Source organism: Bubalus bubalis, chromosome 3, assembly GCF_019923935.1.
Source record: "Bubalus bubalis isolate 160015118507 breed Murrah chromosome 3, NDDB_SH_1, whole genome shotgun sequence".
Lineage (NCBI taxonomy): Eukaryota > Metazoa > Chordata > Mammalia > Artiodactyla > Bovidae > Bubalus > Bubalus bubalis.
In genome coordinates, this window is record NC_059159.1 from 144,934,612 (window position 1) to 144,957,036 (window position 22,425).

The 22,425-nt window shown below is 40.2% G+C and overlaps 1 protein-coding gene and 1 long non-coding RNA gene across 16 annotated transcripts in view; one reads left to right on the forward strand and one right to left on the reverse strand.

The window, feature by feature from the left end:
- CDC14B (cell division cycle 14B) overlaps positions 1-16,546 on the reverse strand; it is a 133,477-nt gene extending 116,931 nt beyond the window's left edge. For 7 of the 15 annotated variants that reach the window (XM_025282042.3, XM_025282032.3, XM_025282041.3 and 4 more), the window contains exons 1-2: positions 8,539-8,719; positions 7,488-7,514 (exon numbers count right to left, since the gene is read on the reverse strand). In XM_025282042.3, the coding sequence (XP_025137827.1) occupies positions 7,488-7,514; positions 8,539-8,704 (193 nt within the window). In that variant the 5' untranslated portion in view covers positions 8,705-8,719. Of the gene's footprint in view, positions 1-7,487; positions 7,515-8,538; positions 9,019-16,241 lie in introns of those variants that run through there. The other 8 variants (XM_044940270.2, XM_044940267.2, XM_025282034.3 and 5 more) reach the window with 6 other exon arrangements.
- LOC123332919 lies at positions 15,613-19,048 on the forward strand. The gene is made up of 2 exons (XR_006550088.2): positions 15,613-15,955; positions 18,964-19,048. It is a non-coding gene; the product is annotated as an uncharacterized LOC123332919 (long non-coding RNA).
- The last annotated feature ends 3,377 nt before the right edge of the window (positions 19,049-22,425 follow it).

Consider the following 22,425-nt stretch of genomic DNA (forward strand, 5'->3'; position numbering starts at 1 on the left):
CTACTCATGTACAAATATCCCTCAGCTCCCTCCACCCTCACTTGTTCTATAGTGGCTCCCAGATTTCCCGTGGGCTCAAACTTCAGCTACCACAATAGAAACTTGCTTGACAATGAACTGTCTATGGCCTGCACCTCCTGATCCTCTCACTTACCTATTCACTCTACTTTGACAACTGCCTGGGACCATCTCCTAAAGAAAGTACTTGCCTTGGAATCCTTAACTCAGTCTGTTTGCAGGGTACAGGTAGAAGAAACAAGACACTGACTGCAGTTTCATGCATGCCTATTTATAACTAGTAAAATGTTTTGATGACAACAACAAAGCAGTACTACATATGGCTAAGTTAAATGGGTTGTGTAAAAGGTACACCATAATTTGGCATTATTTAAAAATTGCTTTTGAGGCAAAAAGGGCTTCCCTGATAGCTCAGTTGGTAAAGAATCTGCCTGCCGTTCAATTCCTGGTTCAGGAAGATCTGCTGGAGAAGGGATTGGCTACGCACTCCAGTATTCTTGGGCTTCCCTTGTGGCTCAGCTGGTAAGAATCCACCTGCAATGAGGGAGACCTGGGTTCAATCCCTGGGTTGGGAAGATGCCTTGGAGACGGGAAAGGCTACCCACTCTAGTATCCTGGCCTGGAGAATTCCACGGACTGTAGAGTCCATGGGGTTGCAAAGAGTCAGACACAACTGAGCAACTTTCACTTTCACTTTGTGGCATAAAACAACTAAATTTATTAATCCTATTCATAAATCTTTATGTTAGAATAATACTTGTTTTTTGAAATAATTTTAAAATACAATCCTTAATCCAAAGCATGGATTTTTTTTAAATCCAAGTTTATTGCTTAGCCTTTGGAATATTTAACATTTTTATTTTAGAAATTCCCAAAAGTATTTTTAAAAAAATCCTTTAGCACTGAGCCTGGAAATGGTTGTTTTTTGAATCTATTAATTTAGCCTCTAAAAAAGTATCTGTTCAAAATAATCTGAGTAGGTCCTATTAAATATGCTTTAAGGTTTATCTCCCTTTTCCTGCCCTCTTGAGTAAGACAGATTTCATTAAATACAGTATTTTTCCATTTTGGAGCAAAGTTGTTTTCACTCAAATTAACTGCAGTGTCTTGACATTTGTTACTATTGGAAAATAAGAGCAGGACACAAGGGGGAGGGAAGAAGAGGATATTTTCCCCATGCCGGAATAGAAACTATCTCCAGTCCCAGCAATCATCCTATATATACACAAACGTCACCAGAGTAGTGGCAATAGTACTCTCAGGAGAAAGGAGAAAGCAGACTTCTGTGTGTTACTATGATCAAGAACAATTCCTGTGGGTTCAGCATGGGAATATTAGAGAATCTTTTATAACACAGCTCACACCTCTTTTCCAAGTATCCTACTATTTCAGAGGCATCTGTCTTTAAGTGCCCATGACATTCACAGATAAGTCCTCCATGCAATACAGATGATATAGAGAGATACTCATATATAGATATAGATATCACCAAGTTCTGTGTACTAATGTCACTTCCCAGAGATCCGGGGTCAACTATGAAATCTCTATCACAGCTCTTGCAGGACCCATTGCAAGGAAGAAACTATAAAATGCACTCAAACATATCCTGAGTGGATTTTTACTTCAAGCCTTTTTAGTCACAATAGTTTAAAATTAGACTTTGTGTTAGATTTCCAGCTCAAGATGGCAGAGTAGAAGGATGTGTGCTCATCTCCTGCTGCAAAAGCACCAAATTTGCAACTAGCTGTTGAACAACCATTGACAGGAGGACACTGGAACCCACCAAAAAGAGATACATCCAAAGATAAATTAGAAGCTGCAACAAGACAATTAGGAGGGGCATAATCATGATAAAATCAAATCCCATATCTGCTGGGTGGGTAACCCACAAACTAGAGAACAATAATGCCAAAGAAGTTCTCCCACTGCTGTGAACATTCTAAGCCCCACATCTGGCTTCTCAGCCTGGGGACAACAAAGGGAAGGGGGATCCCCAGGGAATCTGAAGGCTAGCAGGATTCGATTACAGGACTTCCACAGGACTAGGGGAAACAGAGATTCCACTCTCGGAAGGCACAAACAAAATCTTACATGCACCAAGACCCAGGGGAGTGGAGCAGTGACCCCACAGGAGACTGAACCAGACCTACCTGCTAGTTAGTGCTGGAGGGTCTCCTGTGGAGGCATCAGTCAGCAGTGGCTCACCGTGGGAATAGGCTCACTGGCAGCAGCAGTCCTGGAAGGGGCCCCTTGGCATAAGTCCTCTTGGAGGTGCCTACTAACCCTACCATAGAGCCCTACCCCAGGGCTGGGTTGCCTCAGGCCAAACAACTAACAGAGAGGGAGCACAACCCCACCCATCAGCAGACAACTGGATTAAAGTTTTACCAGAGCAAGACCCAGTTTTTCCATCTGCCAGTCCCTCCCATCAGGGAGCTGATACAACCCTCTTAGCCTCCTCCATCAGAGGGCAGACAGAAGAAGCAAGAAGAACCACAATCCCACAGCTAGAACAAAAACCACATTACAGAAACTTAAGCAGGATGAAAAAGCAAAAAGTTATGTGTCAGATGAAGGGACACAATAAAACCCCAGAAAAACAACTAAATGTAGTGGAGATAGGTAACCTTCCAGAAAAAGAACTTAGAATAATGATAGTGAAGATGATTCAGGACCTTGGGAAAACAATGGAGAAGGTGCAAGAAATGTTTACCAAAGACCTAGAAGAACTAAAGAACAAACAAACAGATGAATAATACACTAGAAGAAATCAACAGCAGAATAATTGAGGCAGAAGCACAAATAAATGACCTGGAGGACAGAATGGTCAAAATCACTGCTGCAGAACAGAATATAGAAAAAAGAATGAAAAAAATGAAGACAGCCTAAGAGACATCTGGGACAACATTAAATATACCAACATTCACATTACAGGGGCCTAAGAAGGAGAAGAGAAAGAAAAAGGACCTGAGAAGATATTGAAAAGATAGCAGCTGAAAACTTCCCGAACATGGGAAAGGAAATAATCAAGTCCAGGAAGCACAGAGAGTTCCAGGCAGGATAAACCCAAGGAGGAACACCCCAAGACAAACTGACAAATCAAATGGACAAAAATTAAAGGCAGATAAAATATTAAAAACAACAAGGGAAAAACGACAAATAACATACAAGGGAACTCCCATAAGGTTATCGACTGATACCTCAACAGAAACTCTACAAACTAGAAGGGAATGACATGATATATTTAAAGTGATGAAAGAGAAGAACTTACAACCAAGAATATTCTACTCAGCAAGACTCTTGTTCAGATCTGATGGAGAAATCAAAAGCTTTACAGACAAGCAAAAGTTAACTGAATTCAGCACCGCAAACCCAGCTTTACAACAAATACTAAAGGAACTTCTCTAGGCAGGAAATACAAGACAAGGAAAAGACCTACACAAAATAAGTCCAAAACAATTTAAAAAAATGGTAATAGGATAATACAGACTGATAATTACCTTATAAGACATAGACTGGGTGGGCAGATGAAAATACCTGCATGTATGCACTTCCACTTACCACATCACTCTACTTAATCCTCCAAACTGTATGTGATTATTTTATACTACTAGGTTAATCATGTTTCCATTATGGCTTGCAATTATAATGATCTTATAAGATCATTATTGCAACTATAATGATTTTATTTTTTGTGAAGCTATTGATTGTGAAAACTGATAAATGTCTTCTACTATTGTGATTTTTGCTTAATGCAATAACTATCATGATTGGTCAATAGAAAAATAATAGAATTCTGTATCACAAAAACTATCATTTAATAGAAAAACCTGTAATTACTTTTTAAAATCCAGATGCAAATCAGACTTATCTTGGAACTTTTTGAAAAATACAAATGCCCCGGTACTGTTTTTCTTCAAAGCTCCAGATGTGTTTCTAAGAAGCAGCCATGTTTAAAAACACCCGGACTATAGGATGATCTTTTATCTAGTTAGTTTCATTTTTTCTACTTCATATTCAGTACTCCCATTTCATTTAGTTTACGTTTTCCAATCTGTCTGTTTCTCTTTTTTTTAGTGTTCTTTATGTATGTAAATATATAAAATATGTATATATTTTTTAAAACGTATGAATTCTTGCTAGCTAAAAAGTTTATTATATTTTGATTCCACTTATTTGACTCAGTGTAAATAGAATGCTATATTTAAAATTTATATTCACTCAAAATTTTTATATACTTCCATGTATTTTAGCATCTACTATTGCTGCTAAAAGTCTAGCAAGTTTTCTGTCTTAGTGATTAAAAAAAAAATTAAATGACCCTTGAAACTTCTAATCCAATTCTGAGAATATAAAGAAATATTATGCTGTAAAAAAAAAAAACAAACAGAAAATTAATATGTAATACAGCATTATTAACTAAAGTACAGATTTTGCTCAAATCTCACAAAATTTTATGCCAGTGTACATTATTTGTTTTCATACATTACTCAAGACTCCACATTGTATTTAATTACATTGATCAGCTTCAGCTGCATGCAACAAATTCTGGTAAATTCTCTTTTCATTTTTATTCTATTACAAACATTTTCCAATTTTCCTTGTTACAGCTTCTTAGATATACCCCTCATTTTAAAATCAGACATTTAATTTCCAAATACATGGGAGTTTTAAAAATATCTTTGATATTAACTTTTCATTTTTGATACTAATTTCTCATTTAAATGCTCTCTTCTCTGCAATCACTTTCTGTGTTTTTGCAGTCTTCTAACTTTATTGAGACTTTCAATGGCTAAGCCATAGATCTCTTCTGGTAAATGTCACACTGCACTTGAAAATATGAGGGTCATTTTCATATTTTTTGATTCATCTTTTGATATTGATCTCTAACATAATTCCACAGTAATAAGAAAACACTGTATAATTTCAATACCTTTAGAGCATGAAATTTCTGCACCTGGTTTTATGTCTTTGGATATGTTCCAGTGTCTCCTAGCTTATATGGGAATTTGAATTGAATTTGCATCCTACTATTGTGTGAAAATTGTATAAATCTTAATTAAGTCGAATTAGTTCATAATGCCTTTCAGGTCTACTATATTCTTCTACTTCTCTTGTACATTCATTCTATTCATTTCTCAGAGTTTGATATTGAAACTCCAATTAAAAATCTTAATTTATCTACTAAAACAAATAATTATAATGTACAGTGGAACTATATGTAACTTTGTTCTGTATTTTCCAAGTTTCCAAGTTGCCTGTAAATGTGTTATCTTATTATCATAATTTAAAAAATAAAATAGAAAGATAAGAAAAATACAACAGAGAAAAAAAAACCCAGTAGTTTCAAATTAGAATATAATAACATCCCAACCTCAGTTGTGTTTGCTAGCTAAATTCTAAGCTTTTTTGAGTTTATTGTCAAAAAGGAAATAAATGCATGTTAAGATGTTTGTTTCACTTGGTGCTTCCAAAAAGCTAATGACAATAGTACAATATAAATTCTAAGAGCAGTTGAGAACAGCTCCCAAAATGTAAAATCATAATGTTAATTCTGTTACACATTTGAATCAAAGCAATTCTTCCCCAGCACCTATAAAAGAACGTGAAAATCAGAATGCTTTTCAGTTTAAGTCACACACCAAATCTAGTTCTTAAAATATTTAGCCATCTTCATCTTTAGTGCCTCTAATTTAAGAAGTAATACTCAACTTAAAAGGTGCTCTGTAATTACCTCCTTTACCAATAAATAAGATATTCTTAAAAATAAAACAAAGTATCTCATTTTAAATTATGTCCTATGTGACACTTTGACATTCAAATTAGAGATACATAATTAATTGGAATCTAGAACTTTCACTTTAGTTTTAGTAGATATAGTTTTCAGTATATTGTTAACCACATGCATATATTCATATTATATATATAAATATAATGACTAGTTATATACCAAAATGAAGCTTTTTCTCGTTTCTTTTAAAGGTTAAAAACACGCATGAGAAAGACACCATAAGACAGATCATTTTCACCACATATTGAAAAAAATAATTCACTTTGTGTGTAGGAATTATCAAGTGACATTTCCATCACAAGTTTCTATAAAACTCATGCTGTTTAAATCTAAAGAGCAAAATTACTTAATGATGACTTATTCCTTCACTGCCTGTCTTCATTGAGATAATGACTTGAGTATATTCCTTTCTCAATCTTTTAGTGCTAACAAGCATGTTGTTAATAAACCTTCACATCCCCTCCTCCCTTCCTCAGTAATACTTGGCCCAGTGCCTTGTTCAAAGCAGTTGCTCAATAAATATTGGTTGAATAAATTCCATAGCACAACTTATACGAATACAAATGAGGATAAATGAGCAAAATGCAGAGAATGATTCAGCTGAGATGGTCCTAAAATAAAGGACTTTGCAGAACTCATAATCTGTAATGATATTATAGCATTATGGATTGGATATAAAAAGATCAATATCATAAATTGCATAGCAGTGCCAAGAAAGTACTTTTAGTTTCAAATTAGAACTTGAAGGAACAACAAATATCATCAGCATCAGGAACAAGATGTTTTTCTTTTGTGCAAAGTACATTGTCAACCAAATTTTAATGGTATAAAAGTAAACTATCTGAGAAATGAAATAAATATGTGATACTATGCAATTAGAACAAATTTACCCTGCCTAACTTGTTCAGCGTTTCAGACTGAAAGACAATTGGACCAAATTTTTGAACTGACTGGTGAATAAAGAACTCTAACAGAACTGCTCCTCTAGAATATGAATGATACTAAGAAAGGAGCTGAATAAAAGATGAAGAGAATAAAGTCAGAAAATGTTTAACTTTATGGGCCATTCAGATTTGTTCTTTTAGTAAATAACTGTAGTTGAAAATCAAAAAGAATCAGAATATTTTTAAAAAATAGGATATAAAAGAACTCCCCTGTTCCCAAAGTTCAAGTTGGCATTTCATGAGATTTCCCTCTTATCAAACACTGTAAGATATATGCCTGGCCTCTAAGCAAAGAAATGCCAAGAAATAACTAACCTGCGGTGGGGCGGGGTGGGGATCAAGAACAGCTGTTACAATAGCTCATTCTAAGTATCCTTTCAGCAAATGCCTACAAAAGTGAGATTCATTTTAAACAAAAATTTAGTATTACCAAAAACATCTACCATCTAAAACACAGCATTCATAATTAACCCAACAAAATATCACAGAGACTACTTCCAGCATTACCTGTAACAGAAACCAACAGAACTTTTCATATAAAGACAGATTTCAACTTAAGTTGTAAACATACAAAAGATACTTTACAGTTAAAAAAAAAACTAAAACTGCTACCTAAGACTAAAATTAAAACAAGCAAACAGGAAGGGACGGAACCAAGAGTCACAACTAACAGGTTAAATCTACAGTTTTAAAATCATCAAAGAACTGCAAAGTATAGTCAATGATCTGAATACCTTTGTTGGAGCAGAATCCATGAAAAGCTATAGAAAAAAAGAGAGAGAGAGAGAGAGAAGGGCTTAAAACTTTCAAATAAACTTGAGAATCGAGATGAGATGTACACATTCCAGTTAAATAACCTTGTATTTCAGAAGTTAAAATCAACTTCACTTTGGAAACTGTTTTCTAAGTTAATCCCTGGCTAATATGGTCAGCACTTCGAGAAATTAAATAAATTAGACTAAACAACCTTGGAAGCTAAAAATCAAAAAATGTAAAGAAATAGTATTTGAAAATTGGTTATCTCCTGCTGCACCACTTTCTTTGTCTTCAGTAAAATCTCTCCACTTTTCACCCTCAGCAACCCCTGCACCTACTTACCTCACTCATAAGGGTGTCTGACCTAAGTGAGGACCAGCTCTGACATAGAGATAAACCAATCTACCCAAGTTTTCCTTTCTATTTAAAGACAATTATAAAAGTAATTTTAATGTGAAGGCCTTAAAGGACTTACTAAGATCAAAAATATTCTGTAGCTAGCATGGGAAGAAAAACAAAATACTGGCTACTAAAATTATTTTTTCCCAGTGTAGTAAAAAAAAAAAAAGTAGATTTAAAGCTATCATTTCCTATCTTATTTATATTATTTTCTGACTCCCACCCCTTCCAAATAAATTTGGTTTCTGTGCCACACATTAAACATTAGAAAGGCCTCTTGAAAGGTAATTTGTTTTACCCAAAACAAACACCCTGTCTGCCAAGAGCACCACCAGTATCAACGCTTTTGGATCTGTGAAATACTCTTTAAAATGAAGGTACTAGAGCACAGTCAAGATTTAAGTTAGCCACTGTGAAAAATTTGTACTTCATCAGTAAATAATTAACTTTAAATAACCTTCTACTTGAGGCTCTCCCATGAGGTCTTTGCATTTTTTATGAAGAACTCCCCCACCCCCACCCCCCGTAAACTTGGTTGCGATTTAATAGTAAGCAATATATGAACTCTTTAGTATAATAAAAATACATAACAATAGCCTCAGAAGAGTTTTGTTTTATTCTTCCTCTTACAAGAAATCTTTGACGAGAAACCGTTAATGTTTTTCCCAAGGCAGAGAAGATTATCAGCTCGGCGCCAAACCTCCTCCGCGGCTCTGACAAATACTGAGCCAGCCTCATCTGGAGCGTTTCTGCCCTGAAGATCACATTCAGAAGCAGGGGGAGGGACAGACTGCATTTTCACTGTTGTGAGTCACCGAACCTTTTGTGCAAGCACACATATGAGGGAAATGTTTGATTCTGAGCCTGAAACCCTCCCAACCATGACTGACTGCCTCAGCATGCCCGCTGTACCCCCTGCCTTGCCCACTGTTAGCACACTTGGTATACCAGAGACCATTTTAGGAGCCCTGGTTGTCATGGAGGCACCAGGCCAGGCACTTAACATGCGTCCCTTTCATTTCATTCTCCCAACAACTCTGCAGACTTTTTAAACAGAGGAGAGAATCCAGGCTCCAAAAGGTTATTGACAATCTAGCTGTGTTCAGTCCTTGAGTGGGGAGACACCAGCTTTCCCTGGTGTCCTTGAGCCTAACTACTAGAATAACTCTTTAAAAACTCTACCATCAGTTTTTCTTCCCCAAAGATTTCAACCATACTATGGTTCCCCTACAGGCTAGTTCTCATTCAAACCCTCCAAGTTCTATTTTTTCAAATAAGGCAGAAAACATCACCTCCATGAGAGCAGGGACTATCTCTAGCAGTAACTTATTTTAAGCACTTAAGAGGGGGTGGGCAGGGGGCGGGTAGGGATGAGGGAAGCCTGCCAGAGTAGGTATTCATTACATGTTGAAGGAATGAAATATCTGGAAAATTAGGGCTATAATGATGGCAAACTTGCAAAGTATTAGGTTGGTGAAAAAGTAATTGTAGTTTCAGACCGTGAATTTTAAATCACTACAAATAGGCTCAAACACATCTTTGTTAAACAAAATAGGAACCGTGACAATCAATACGTTTTTGCCAACGAGAAATACGTTGGTTCATTCCTGTAGCGTAAACAATCCGTGCTTCGGGATTTGACGAACTCTCGGAAAGCATATTCTGCCTCCTGCTGGTTGTGGAAGTATTTTCCCTGCAAAAAGTTGTCAGGATGCTTGAAGATGTGGCAGTTGATTGGCAAGAGGCTGAGTAGGGCAGATGAGGCAAAACTTCATAGTCCAATTTGTTCAACTTTTGAAGCGCGGGTTGTACAGTGCGTGGTCAGGCGCTGTTGTGGAAAATTGGACCCTTTCTTGTGACCAACGTCGGCCGCGGGTGTCGCAGTTTTTATCCAGCACATCTCAACAATTTGCTGAGCACACTTCTCAGATGTAATGGTTTCAGACAGCTACAGTGGATCAGACAGGCAGCAAACCACCAAACGGTGTCCATGACCTTTCTCAGTGCAAGTCTGGCTTTGGGAAGTGCTTTGGAGCTTCTTCTTGGTCCAACTACTAAGCTGGTTGTTGCCAGTTGTCTATGAAATCCACTTTTTGTCACACGTCACAAGCCAATCAAGAAATGGTTTGCTGTTGTTGCATAAAATAGGAGAAGACAACACTTCAAAATGACAATTTTTTTGATTTCCAGTCAGCTCGTGAGGCACCCACTTATTGAGCTTTATCACCTTTCCAATTTGCTTCAAATGCCCAAAGACCACAGAATGGCTTGAGTTCTTCGGCAACTTCTCATGTAGTTGTAAAAGGATCAATTTTGATGATCCTCTCAGTAGGTCGTTGTCAACTTCCAATGGCCAGCCACCACGCGTCTCATCTTCAAGGCTTTGTCTCCTTGGCAAAACTTCTTGAACCACCCGTGCACTGTACGTTCATTAGCAGTTCCTGGGCCAAAGGCGTTGTTCATGTTGTGAGTTGTTTCCACTGCTTTATGATCCATTTTGAACTCAAATAAGAAAATCACTTAAATTTGCTTTTTGATTTCCATAGTATAAAATAAACAGCAAGTAATGTCATTAGCCAAAAAAAAAGCAAGAAATACACATTAAAACGATGTATAACATAACCACATGTAAGAATATATCCCAATATCAAGCAGGAAAGTTCAACAGTGTAAAATCACAATTACTTTCGTACCAACCTAATAGCATGAGCTCAGAAGGACCTGAATTGTGTACTTAGTTTGCTTATTTTTCCAAGTTTACTAGATAATTATTCATCTAAATTCAACTTTATAAATACTATTTGTCTTGCATCGTCTACAAAGTAGCAGAGGAATAACTAGATGTTCAATAAATCATTTATATATAACTGTGAAGCAGCTTTATCTGTCAGAAAGAATAAAAAGCAGGTAATCAAGACTTTCCCAAAAAGAAGTTGCATCAATTTTGCCAAAATTACATCTTGAATTCCTCAGAGGGAAAAATGGACAACTGTGAAATTTCTAGATAATCTCTTAAAAATCTTCCAGAAAACACCAGTCCAGTCAATTCAGAGTTCCCCTGAGACTATGTCAGAAATGTCCAAGAAATGTCACTGGTATGCACCAGTGCCTTCCTTCCATCCTAAAAATCCACAAAGTGGTTTCCTTCTAGCTCTCTCCAACCCTAAAGAAATCTGGGGAAATCCATTCTCATTCTAAGGCACAGAGCAGTCAATCTGTGTCGACTGTCGACTCCTAGCATTAATACCATCTCTGTACCCAGTTATTCTACTTTCCCTTCATCTTTGTGCCCAAACACTCTGTGTGGCAGCAACACTGAAACTGTGTTAAGTGTCCGCCTTTTAATTGTTGCCTAAGAATTAGACTCAAAGCAGACGACTAACACGATACCATCAGAAATAAAGATGCTGAAGAAATAAGCAAGTACACAAATCAAGAAAATAAATTCACACTATACACAGAGTAAGTATACACATGTTATGAATAAGAAGAAAAATGAACATTACAGACTTTGATGAGTTTCAGTTACTAAAACTCAGTAGCCTAGTACATGAAACTCTTGAAGAAAAATAATTTCCTCTTTAATCAGTGCCCCAGGTTAACAGCATTCCTTTTCTATTAAGAAAACTATGCTTCTATCACTGCAAACAATGAATATGCATGATTATTTTACACAGTAAGCATTCAATAAATTCTTGAACTAATGAATAAATTTTCCCTGTCTAATGATATCTAGCATGATTTTTAAAATCCTAAAAAGAAGGGGGGAGGAGCAATGCTGTATCTGTTCATTTTTATTTGATGAATATCCAATACACCATGAATTAATGCTTTTAAATAATAACTCTGACCTCAATTAGAGCTTCTCCAATAAAATTATTTACTGTTACAATATACTCTTTAAACAGTAGAATATAATGGCAGACACTGAAAAAGAGTTTTTCTTCAATTTAAGACAAACCACCAAGAATATCTTTTAAGGCAGTAATTACTGTCAATTTTCTCTACTAGTCTGGAAAAAATTTTTAAAGTAAAATAAATTGAAGATGTGTACCAACTATTAAATCCTATAAATTATCAAACAGATTATGCAGTAATGTATAGTCTTTAAATTTTGTTTCTATATTAATAAAGAGGAAAGGAAATGTGCTATGTCATTTATGGAGGGCTCTATTTAAGGGACAAGAATATATAGCAATCAAAAAGATTCAGATTTCTGGCCTCAAGGAGGTTCACAGGAAAATAAAAAACCTGACTGTGGGGAATTTCCTGGTGATCCAGGAAATTCAAGTAGGGGAACTAAGATCCCACAAGCCTTGTGGCCAAAAAAAAAAAAAAGAGCCTGACTGTGTCCAGCACTTTTTCCCTGGGTATTTCTCTCATCTAGATACCTAGCTCCAAATTCAACTAAAAGCCCTTCTCACTTCCCTTCTTCCTCCTGCTTCCTATCTGATAACTCATTAGGATCTTATCTTTACTTCGGTTTCTCTTTAGCATTAATGCATATCGTTTCTTTCACATGATTCACTGAAACTGCAGCAGGAAAACAGGTAAAATTCAAGCCACTGCATAAGGCAAGAACTGAGTGAATGGCTAATGAGAGGTTGATGGGGTCTGCTTAGGAATAAAACCTGGGTCAATCTGCTCCTCCTAAGAGTAGTGCCCAGTTTATCAAGGAGGTGGGCCAGACAAATAGTGACCACATAACAAAGGACAGCGGAGAAGGCAATGGCACCCCACTCCAGTACTCTTGCCTGGAAAATCCCATGGACGGAGGAGCCTGGTGGGCTGCAGTCCATGGGGTCGCTAAGAGTCTGACACGACTGAGCAACTTCGCTTTCACTTTTCACTTTCATGCATTGGAGAAGGAAATGGCAACCCACTCCAGTATTCTTGCCTGGAGAATCCCAGGGACGGGGGAGCCTGGTGGGCTGCCGTCTATGGGGTCGCACAGAGTTGGACATGACTGAAGCGACTTAGCAGCAGCAGCAGCAACAAAGGACAGAGGAGCAAAAATAAGAATTAAACATTCCATGTTAAATGTACACACATGAAATACCCTGGGATCTATGGGAATTCAACTTACAGATAAAATAGATTGTAACAGAAATGTAAAGGGACCAAAGTTTTAAAAAAATTAAAAGTAATGTATTTAAAGGCAGAGTGGGCAGAATAATGTATATTAATGTTTACAAACCAACCCCACTGGGAAAGAATCTTCACAATCCTATAACAAGTATTGGTGAAGATGTGGAATAATTGATAATTGCTAGTGAGAATGCTGGTGGTACAGCTGCTTTGGAAAAAAGTCTGGCAGTTCATGGAGTTACCATGTGATCCAGAAATTCTACTCCTAGGTATATATCCAAAGGAATTCAAAACAAATGTCCACACAGAAACTTAAACGTGAATGTTCATAGCAGCATTATTCATAATTGCCCTAAAAGTTCACTCACAAATGGATAAAACTGTATAAATCTGGCCTGGCCACTTCATGTTTACAGACACAGTCACACATGTAGGTAGATAAGCACACTGATGCTATCTGTGTGCAGTAAGGACTGGAAAACCTCCAAATAGCCATTTATTTATTAGCATTAAATAAATGACAATTAAGCCATACAATGCAACAATTTGTTGTTTAGCCGCCGAGTCGTGTCTAACTCTTCTATGATCCCGTGAACTATAGCCCACCAGGCTCCTCTGTCCATGGGATTTCCCAAGCAAGAATACTGGAGTGGATTGCCATTTCCTTCTCCAGGAGATCTTCCCAACCCAAGGGTCAAACTAAAATCTCCTCCTGCATTAGTAGGTGGATTCTTTACTACTGAGCCACCAGGGAAGCCCTACAATGGAACAATATGCAACCATTAAAGAGACCACTCTTGTGGGGAGGGGAGCGCAAAAAAAAAAAAAAAAAAAAGCAAAGAAAAGAGAGAGAGGGAGAACCACTCTTGCTGGTATAGCACAATTTGCAGAAACTTAAATATGAGTAGAAAACTGAAGGGAAATAAGATGTTACCAGAAAGGGAGACTAATTATATTTATATATCTGTTTTGACTTTAAAAATGTGCATACACTATTTTCAGAAAAACTGAGGGAAAAACAAATTGAGAAGGATGGTACCAGGTTGCCATTTGCTGAGGATGAGGTCTCAAGCCTTCCCTACAAGCCCAATAAAAAGAAATCCCCACTTTGCATCCTAAGTTACTTTACTTATCACACCCAAACAAACTGATTTAGTATCATTTTTCCCAGGAAGACAAGACTGTCACTAAGGGACACACAGAGCAATTCTAGGTGAAGTATATTTCCTTAACCCCCTGGGTTAATCTTACTGAGATTAGACCCTTCCGTTATCTGGGCTTGTAATATAAATAAGAGTATTGTGATTATATATGGTGCACCAATTCTTGCCTCAATATTCTGCTTGGTGATATTTTCTGACATTAATTCATTGATCACTACCTCAGTAGAGCAAGCCACACTGCATTTTTTTCTCCATAAAGAAGGAAAATTTACTCCAATGACTTTGCTGACAGAAACTTCCTTTTAAACATAGACATTTAAAAGTATATATGTATACATTTAAATCCACATATCCTACTTTATGGTATTATATTTCATATCTATTTTGGTCTAAGCAGTAATTAAAACCAAATGAGGCAGTTCTACACGTACTAATACAAAACAATCTTTTTGCTAAGAAACACTGAAAACAATGTCCAAAACAATGCTGCGGTGCTTGGGTAAGGTAGAGAATGTATACATGTAAACATGCCAGTCTATTTCTAGAAGGATTCACGAAAGACTAGCAGTGTAAGCTGCCTCCAGGTTTCGACACCCGGTTGCTGAAACCAACTTTTCTCTATATATAGTACTCCTGTTTACCTTTGGAATTAAGAATTCTGTACCAAGTAAGTGTTACTTGTCCTAAAATCAAATGCTATTCAACAAGGTCCTTCGAAGAGGTGTACATAACAAGACATAAGGACTGCGTGTGTCCTTCACCTGGGCCATCTTCTCGGCAGTGCACACCAGTGGGACCTGGGCGCAGCCTAAGCAAGAGGGCTTCACCTCCTACAGCGCCAGGCGCTAAGGTGGAGCTGGGCAGGTGCCAGTGAAGACACGGACTTACCGCAACCCCTTCCTCTTCCCGCCTCCTCCAGTCCCCAGGGGCCTCTCATTCACTGTAGAAACCTTCTGCTCTACACTCTACTTTCTGCGAAATGCACCTTAGTTTCCAACTGCCCATCAATCTAAAAAAACATTTCTAATAAATTTCTGTGTTTGAACATTTTCTAAATTAATGTTCTGACCACTCCAGCTCACCTGGTTTATCAAAGGCTATGAGCGGGAAACAGTTTACATCAATAAAAGCCCTACACACCGAGGTTTACAAACTCCACGCCACAAATAACAGACTGAAAATTCCCTCAAAATGTAGACTAAGCTGGGCTGTTAACAAAGCGTTTCCACATACATCATCACATTTAACGCCTTCCACAAGCTTCAGGGTCAATCCTGGCAAACCCTACGGCTCCCGAATTGGATTTATAAAGTCTTCAAGACTTGTAGAAGAGGCACTAATAATAAAGCAGCTATCAAACGGCTGCTTTTCTACCTGCAATTTCTCAGAAGTGACAACTCTGGGCATTCATCACACTGAACGGTTCAAGGGCCATCAACGTGACATTCCTTCCAGAAGCAAGACAGGGGAATTATCCCGAGGTCTGGGGTGTGCTAGTGCGCGCGCTGGGGACAGGACGAGTGCAATGAGGGCCAGGGCGAGGATCTGGCTTCCGCGCCCGGCCAAGGAACGCCGCCCCAGACGGGATTTCCCACAGATCAGCGGAGGTTTGGCAAACGCCAAATAAACACTGCAGCTCCGGCGCCGGAGCGTTCAGCGCGCTCGGGGAATCCTTTGGAGTGATTCGGAGGTTCAGACTCCTTAAGGGCCAACCGAGCTTGCAACCCAAGAGGCGGTTATCAACTCGAATTTAGGAAAATCCCGAGGCGCCGAACAGACGCCAGCAATTTAGAAAGGTGACCCTCGGGCCATCCTGCTGGGGTAGGAGGATGCAAAACAGATGAAGTTACAGCTCTCAACAAACGCAGATGGAAACTCGGGGTAGGGGGGCGCTCCCAGAGCCAGGCTCCTGAAGGGGGTGTGGCCACCCCCTGAAGGGGGCTTTTAGGGGGTGGCGTGGAGGCGTGTCAGTCGGCCCTGGGAGACGCCTCTGCTGCCCTGGGTGGGTGGGCTGGGACCCCCGCCCCGAGCCGGGTGCCGCGTGTTCCAGGCGCCCCGCCATGCTCTCTCTTGCCGGCTCACCGGTGATATCCAGGTACAGATCGTCCTGCTGGTCCAGGTGGTGCAGTTCCTGCGACGTGGAGCTGCGGCTCTTCTTCACTCCCGGAGAGGACAACGAGCACCGCCGCGAGCAGGGGGGCGCGGCGGCCCAGTTCGGCCGCCGCTCGCTCTTCCGCTTCATGGAGGCGGCCGCGGCCCGTCAGGGGACCACGACCATGGCCTCGCGCGCCCACTAGCCCGCCGAAGCCCCCGCCAACCCCGCGCGCGGGCGCTCGGGGCGGCGGGCGCGGAGCGGCGCTGCGGCGACGGCAGGCGCTGGCGGAGCCCGGCGGGAGGTGGCCGCGCGAGAGCCGGAGGAGGGGCCTGGCCCACCGCGCCTGCCCCGCTCCCTCCTGCGGCCGCCGCGGGACCCGCGCAGTAGCCCTCGCTACAGCGCCTCCTGCCGCTGCCGGCGCCCCCCAGCCCGCCCCCAGGTGCCCGCAGCCCGCTGGCGCGGCCGAGCCGAAGGTGCTGCCGCCAGCGGCTGGAGCTGCCCGGGATAACCGCGCGCGCCCACCGCAGCCACTGACGCTGCAGCAGAGGCGCCGGAGCACAGCGGGCCGCGGCTCCTGGGGACCCCAGGAGGGCTGTTCCGTGGAGCTTCATTCACAAAAAAGGGCCCACAAACCTCCTCGGGGCCCGCAGACTGAGGCCTTTCATTGGTCAGCGGGGCGTGACGTCACGTAGACGGGGCTTTTCTACCGGCAGGTAGTTGGTGACGCCATAAAGAAAAGTCTGAGTGGTTCCGCCAATCAAAGATAAAAGTGTGCTCGTGACCCTTGGCAACCTCCCCTACTTTTCTGCTTTTTATGTATCACCGGAGTGCCTAGACCCCAGTTCCTAACTTCCTTTAGAGAGTCACCGAAGCTTTACACAGGTTAACAACTTAACTCCAGCTCTTTGGCATGTATATATATTTTAAGTATTTCTTCGTTTTCCCTGCAATTTTGCCGAGTGAAAGGGGCTCTTGCCATGGCTACTGGCTTGGAAGAGTATGAACTTCTTAAACGGTCTGCTGTTATTATAGACTTAAGGTAGAGTTGATTTCAGAACTTAGTAACTATTAAATCAGCTACGCTCTTTATTTCATTCTGACCTATGCCCACAATTCAAATAGACCAGGCAAAGGGCTACTTAAGAGGCCAAAAAAATCTACCGTGGAAACAACGATTTGCCATAATGGTTTGCACCTCGAAGTCCTTCATCTCGGAATCCTGCATCCAAATTGCATGCCAGGTGCTAAGTTTTGTTTTTGTTTTTTTAACCTAAGGTATCAACAGGTCCTTAGGTAAAATACTATATTGAATGTTGAAGTAAAATCAGTATTGAAGTATTGAAGCAAATGACGAATTTAATCCATTACCTTTTATCAGGCAAACTGTAAAGTTATATTCCTTTTTTTTTTCTACTGGGTTAAAATAATGCCTGGTCTTTCTAGAACTTAACCAAAACTGTCATTTTGGAAGGGCTTTAAATTTCCATGATGGCATGGAAAAGGTTGACAAGACTGGAGGGCAGTATTTAGATTTCATATCCCCAAATTCTACATCTTGAAAGGTATTCCTAAATTTTCACCAGTATTTTAACGTTTTACACTGCAATTGCTGGCAGCCTCTAGAAGAAAAAAGATGAATTTGAGTCAGTTCCCCAGGAAGCCTCTCAGAAATGCAAATTTCCAGGAAGTACCTCCCAGAGGGGCATTGACTTCTACAGTTGAAGGCCTTTGCAGAAAGCACTACTAATTAAGGAGAAATGGGGATTGGGGAAAGCTGTGTCTGTGTGACTGTGGCTTTTGAACAGTCTGGAACTAGAGGTCTGCCACTTAGACCTGAAACTTAGTAATCATGTTCATTCTCCCCTTTCCCCATAAGGAAATCAGTCAGGGAAGGCCTTAAATTTAAAATGGGCTACATGTTGTCTGTAAGGGTAGCAAAGAAGCAAGAGAGTTGGGAGGCTGTGAAGTACTGGTGCAAACAGAGCCTATACAAGCAGAAACTTACCCTCCTGTTGCAAGAAGGCGGACCCCTTCCAGGGCCCGAAACTGGGCTCTTGTCTAACACTCAGAAATGAATTGTCCAAGGAGACACATGTGCTGACAAAACAAGAGATTTTATTGGGAAAGGGCACCCGGGTGGAGAGCAGTAGGGTAAGGGATCCTAGGAGAACTGCTCTGCCTCGTGGGTCGCAGTCTCCGGTTTTATGGTAATGGGATTAGTTTCCGGGTGGTCTTTGGCCAATTATTCTAATTCAGAGTCTTTCCTGGTGGCGCACGGCATCACTCAGCCAAGATGGATGCTAGCGAGAGGGATTCTGGGAAGTGAACGGACACGCGGTGTCTCCTTTCGACCTTTCCCAAACTCTTCTGGTTGGTGGTGGCTTATTGGTGGTGGCTTATTAGTTCCATATTCCTTTTCAGGATCTCCTGTCATAAGACAACTCATGCAAATGGTTACTATGGTGCCTGGCCAGGGTGGGCAGTTTCAATCAGTGTGCTTCCCCTAACAATCCCACTTCCTCTGTTTTGACTGAGAAGAGAAGGCCTTTCACACTGAACTCAGGCTCAGTGATAGAAAGGCTGCCGTTTTTCAGACTACCTGTCATTTTACAAGAGTAGGTCTTGGTTTTTGTTTTATTGTCTTGATGCCGAGCAGAGCCCTGTGGGACTCCTGGGCATGAAGGCCTTTTTGTACCCCATTTCTTATAGGCAAGACTCCAGCCTCCATGACTTTCTCTCAGTTCCAAATGGCAGAACAGTTGCTAAAGAAAAGAGGAACAGCAAGGAAACCACCTGAAGCAAGATTAAAGAACCAGAGAGGCTTATCATTTCATGGCAAATCAATGGGGAAACACTGGAAACAGTGACAGACTTTATTTTAGGAGGTTCCAAAATCACTGCAGATGGTGACTGCAGCCATGAAATTAGAAAGACGCTTACTCCTTGGAAGAAAAGTTATGACCAACCTAGACAGCATATTAAAAAGCAGAGACATTACTTTGCCAACAAAGGTCCATCTAGTCAAGGCTATGGTTTTTCCTGTGGTCATGTATGGATGTGAGAGTTGGACTATAAAGAAAGCTGAGTGCTGAAGAATTGATGCTTTTGAACTGTGGTGTTGGGAGAAGACTCTTGAGAGTTCCTTGGACAGCAGGAGATCCAACCAGTCCATCCTAAAGCAGATCAGTCCTGGGTGTTCATTGGAAGGACTGATGCTGAAGCTGAAACTCCAGTACTTTGGCCACCTGATGCAAAGAACTGACTCATTGGAAAAGACCCTTGTGCTGGGAAAGATTGAAGGCAGGAGGAGAAGGGGCCGACAGAGGATGAGATGGTTGGATGGCATCACTGACTCAATGGACATGAGTTTGAGTAAACTCTGGAAGTTGTTGATGGACAGAGAGGCCTGGCGTGCTGCAGTCCATGGGGTCACAAAGAGTCGGACACGACTGAGTGACTGAACTGAACTGAGGCTTATCAAGATCAGGAAACTGGACCACCTAAGACCCTGAACACATGGTAATCTTGTCAGCAGCCACACCCTCTTGAAACTTTTCAGAAGAAAGAATACAAGACTGTTACTGCCTTGATCTTTATCGAATACTCCTTCTGACTATATAACCTTTCTCTGCTCACCAGGGAGCGGGGCACAGTTCTTGTGCTAGCCTACTGTGTTCCCCCTTTGCCTGGCAAAGTAATAAAGCCATTCTTTCTCCTCCGTAACTCTGTCTCCGTATTTCCCTTTGGCACTGGTGCACAGAGAGCCAAGATTTTGGCAACAGTATTGAGGTATAATTGACATATAACATTATATTAGTTTCAGTTGTACAAATAGTAATTTGAGCAAAATATCACAGTAAATCTGGTTAACATTGAGTAGGTCTTATTTTGAATAGAGGATACATGGGAGTTGTCCAGTTGGCTCCTTAGATTAAAGAAATTCAAGTACTCTTTGACATTCTGTTTATTTGAGAGCGACTTATCTAAATGTCAGGCTAAGGTTAAGATGTCAAGAAGTTCACTTATATCAATTTGTTTTCTCTCACCTTCAAATGCAATGTTCAGGCTAGAAACTCTAATAAGATACATATGATTTCAGTAAAAGAAAAAGTTAAAAATATCAATAACTATACTGTTAGCATTTTCACATTTTACAAACATTAAAATTATATGGTTTTGTTAAGTATAACAGTTATATGATGACACTTTGAAATTATGTAGAAATATCTTCCATTTTGGGGAATAGGTAGTCCATATGTGAAGCATAGTCTTCCCTGATAGCTCGGCTGGTAAAGAATCCTCCTACAATGCTGGAGACCCCAGTTCAATTCCTGGGTCCGGAAGATTCTCTGGAGAAAGGATAGGCTACCCCCTCCAGTATTCTTGGGCTTCCCTGGTGGCTCAGTTGGTAAAGAAGCTGCCTGTAATGCCGGAGACCTGGGTTTGATCCCTGGGTTGGGAAGATCCCCTGGACGGGGAGGGCATGGAAACCCACTCCACTGTTCTTGCCTGGAGAATGCCTATGGACAGAGGAGCCTGACGGGCTGCGGTCCATAGGGTCACAAAGCGTTCGACACAACTGAATAAGCACACCATAGCATGTGAAGTATACACATCAAAAGTTATATTTTGTTTTTAGGTTGTGTTTAGACAGTTGCAGAAAAGTGCTATTACTCATTGATACTTGTTTTGAGTGTAACACATCTCTTGAACAAATTAACTGTTTCCACTGTTCAATAAGCTGAACTCTGGGCTCTTGAGAATTTGGCCACAGGAAATGTAGTTTAGCTTGCTTTTTTGGTTGGCTAATTTGTTTTTCAGATTGACCATTGATCATAGAATTTTAGAGCCTGAAAGCACCTTAGACAAGATTTGGTGCAAGGCTGTCCTTTCACAGTGAGGACATAGGGACCCACATAAGTTGCAGTGGCAGCGCTTGGGGCCAGAATCCAGACATTTCCCAGGGTTCTGATTGTCTTCCCTTGAACTGGCAGAGCTTAGAGAACAAGTGCAAGTGCATCTGGTTGTGATCTCAACATCATGGGTAGCACAGTATAAAGTTAAAAAGGGAATGGAGGGGTTCTCTAAAATAGTCCTTTCTACTAGGCAAATTGACACTGAAAGGAAAACAAATATGGAACATTTTCTTATATATTTTAGGTGACTCAAATTATGAAAATTTAAAAATCTTACCCTAAAATTAATAAAAACTAGTGGGTATATATGTAATGCTAAAGTCTCAGATGATAATATAGATTTCAGAATCAGTGAATTACAGCTTTAACTATGTGAAGATAATTTAAGATCAAATTGTCATAAAGACTTAGAGGGTTTAGATAGGGTTTAGATAGTTTTGAATTTCCTAAATATATTAGGAAATCTTCACTAGCTCAAATCTTCACTAGTTCAAATCTTCGCTAGCATATTTAAGGAGAATTGGTTTTATTCATTGGTTCTTCTGATAATCTCAGTGTTAATCTGAAATCCCCCATGTTCTTGACCCTGAGACTGAAATTCTCTTAGAATTCCTAGAAAGAAGAAAAAGATATATAATTATATATATGATATTTGTGTGTGTGTGTGTGTGTGTGTATATATATATATATATATATATATATATATATATATAGAGAGAGAGAGAGAGAGAGAGAGAGAGTTTTTGTTTTTTTAGCTACCATCACATGCTGGACACAGTACTAAGGGCTTCACACAAATGCCCTGTTTGATGCTATGGTTCTTGTTTTCTAGATGAGCACTTCCTCATTTGGACAGGTCAAGGCAGTTACCTCACCCACCTTCTGCAATGAATTTGGTTTGAAAACGCATGTCTCTTTCTTGGGGCCAGCACAATTCATCACAGGTTGAGAACAGAGTCTGAAGAAATCTTTCCTTGTAGGTGGGTTTCTGAAATTGAATAACCTCTGTGTGTGCTTAGTCGCTCAGTCATGTCCAACTCTGCAACCCCATGGACTGTAGCCTGCCAGACTTTTCTTTCCATGGGGAATTCTCCAGGCAAGAATACTGGAGTGGGTTGCCATTCCCTTCTCCAGGGGATCTTCCCAACCCAGGGATCAAACCCAGGTCTCCCGCATTGCAGGGGGATTCTTTACCATCTGAGCCACCAGGGAAGCACTATAGTTGTGTAAATGTAAATTTTGATTGATTTTTTTG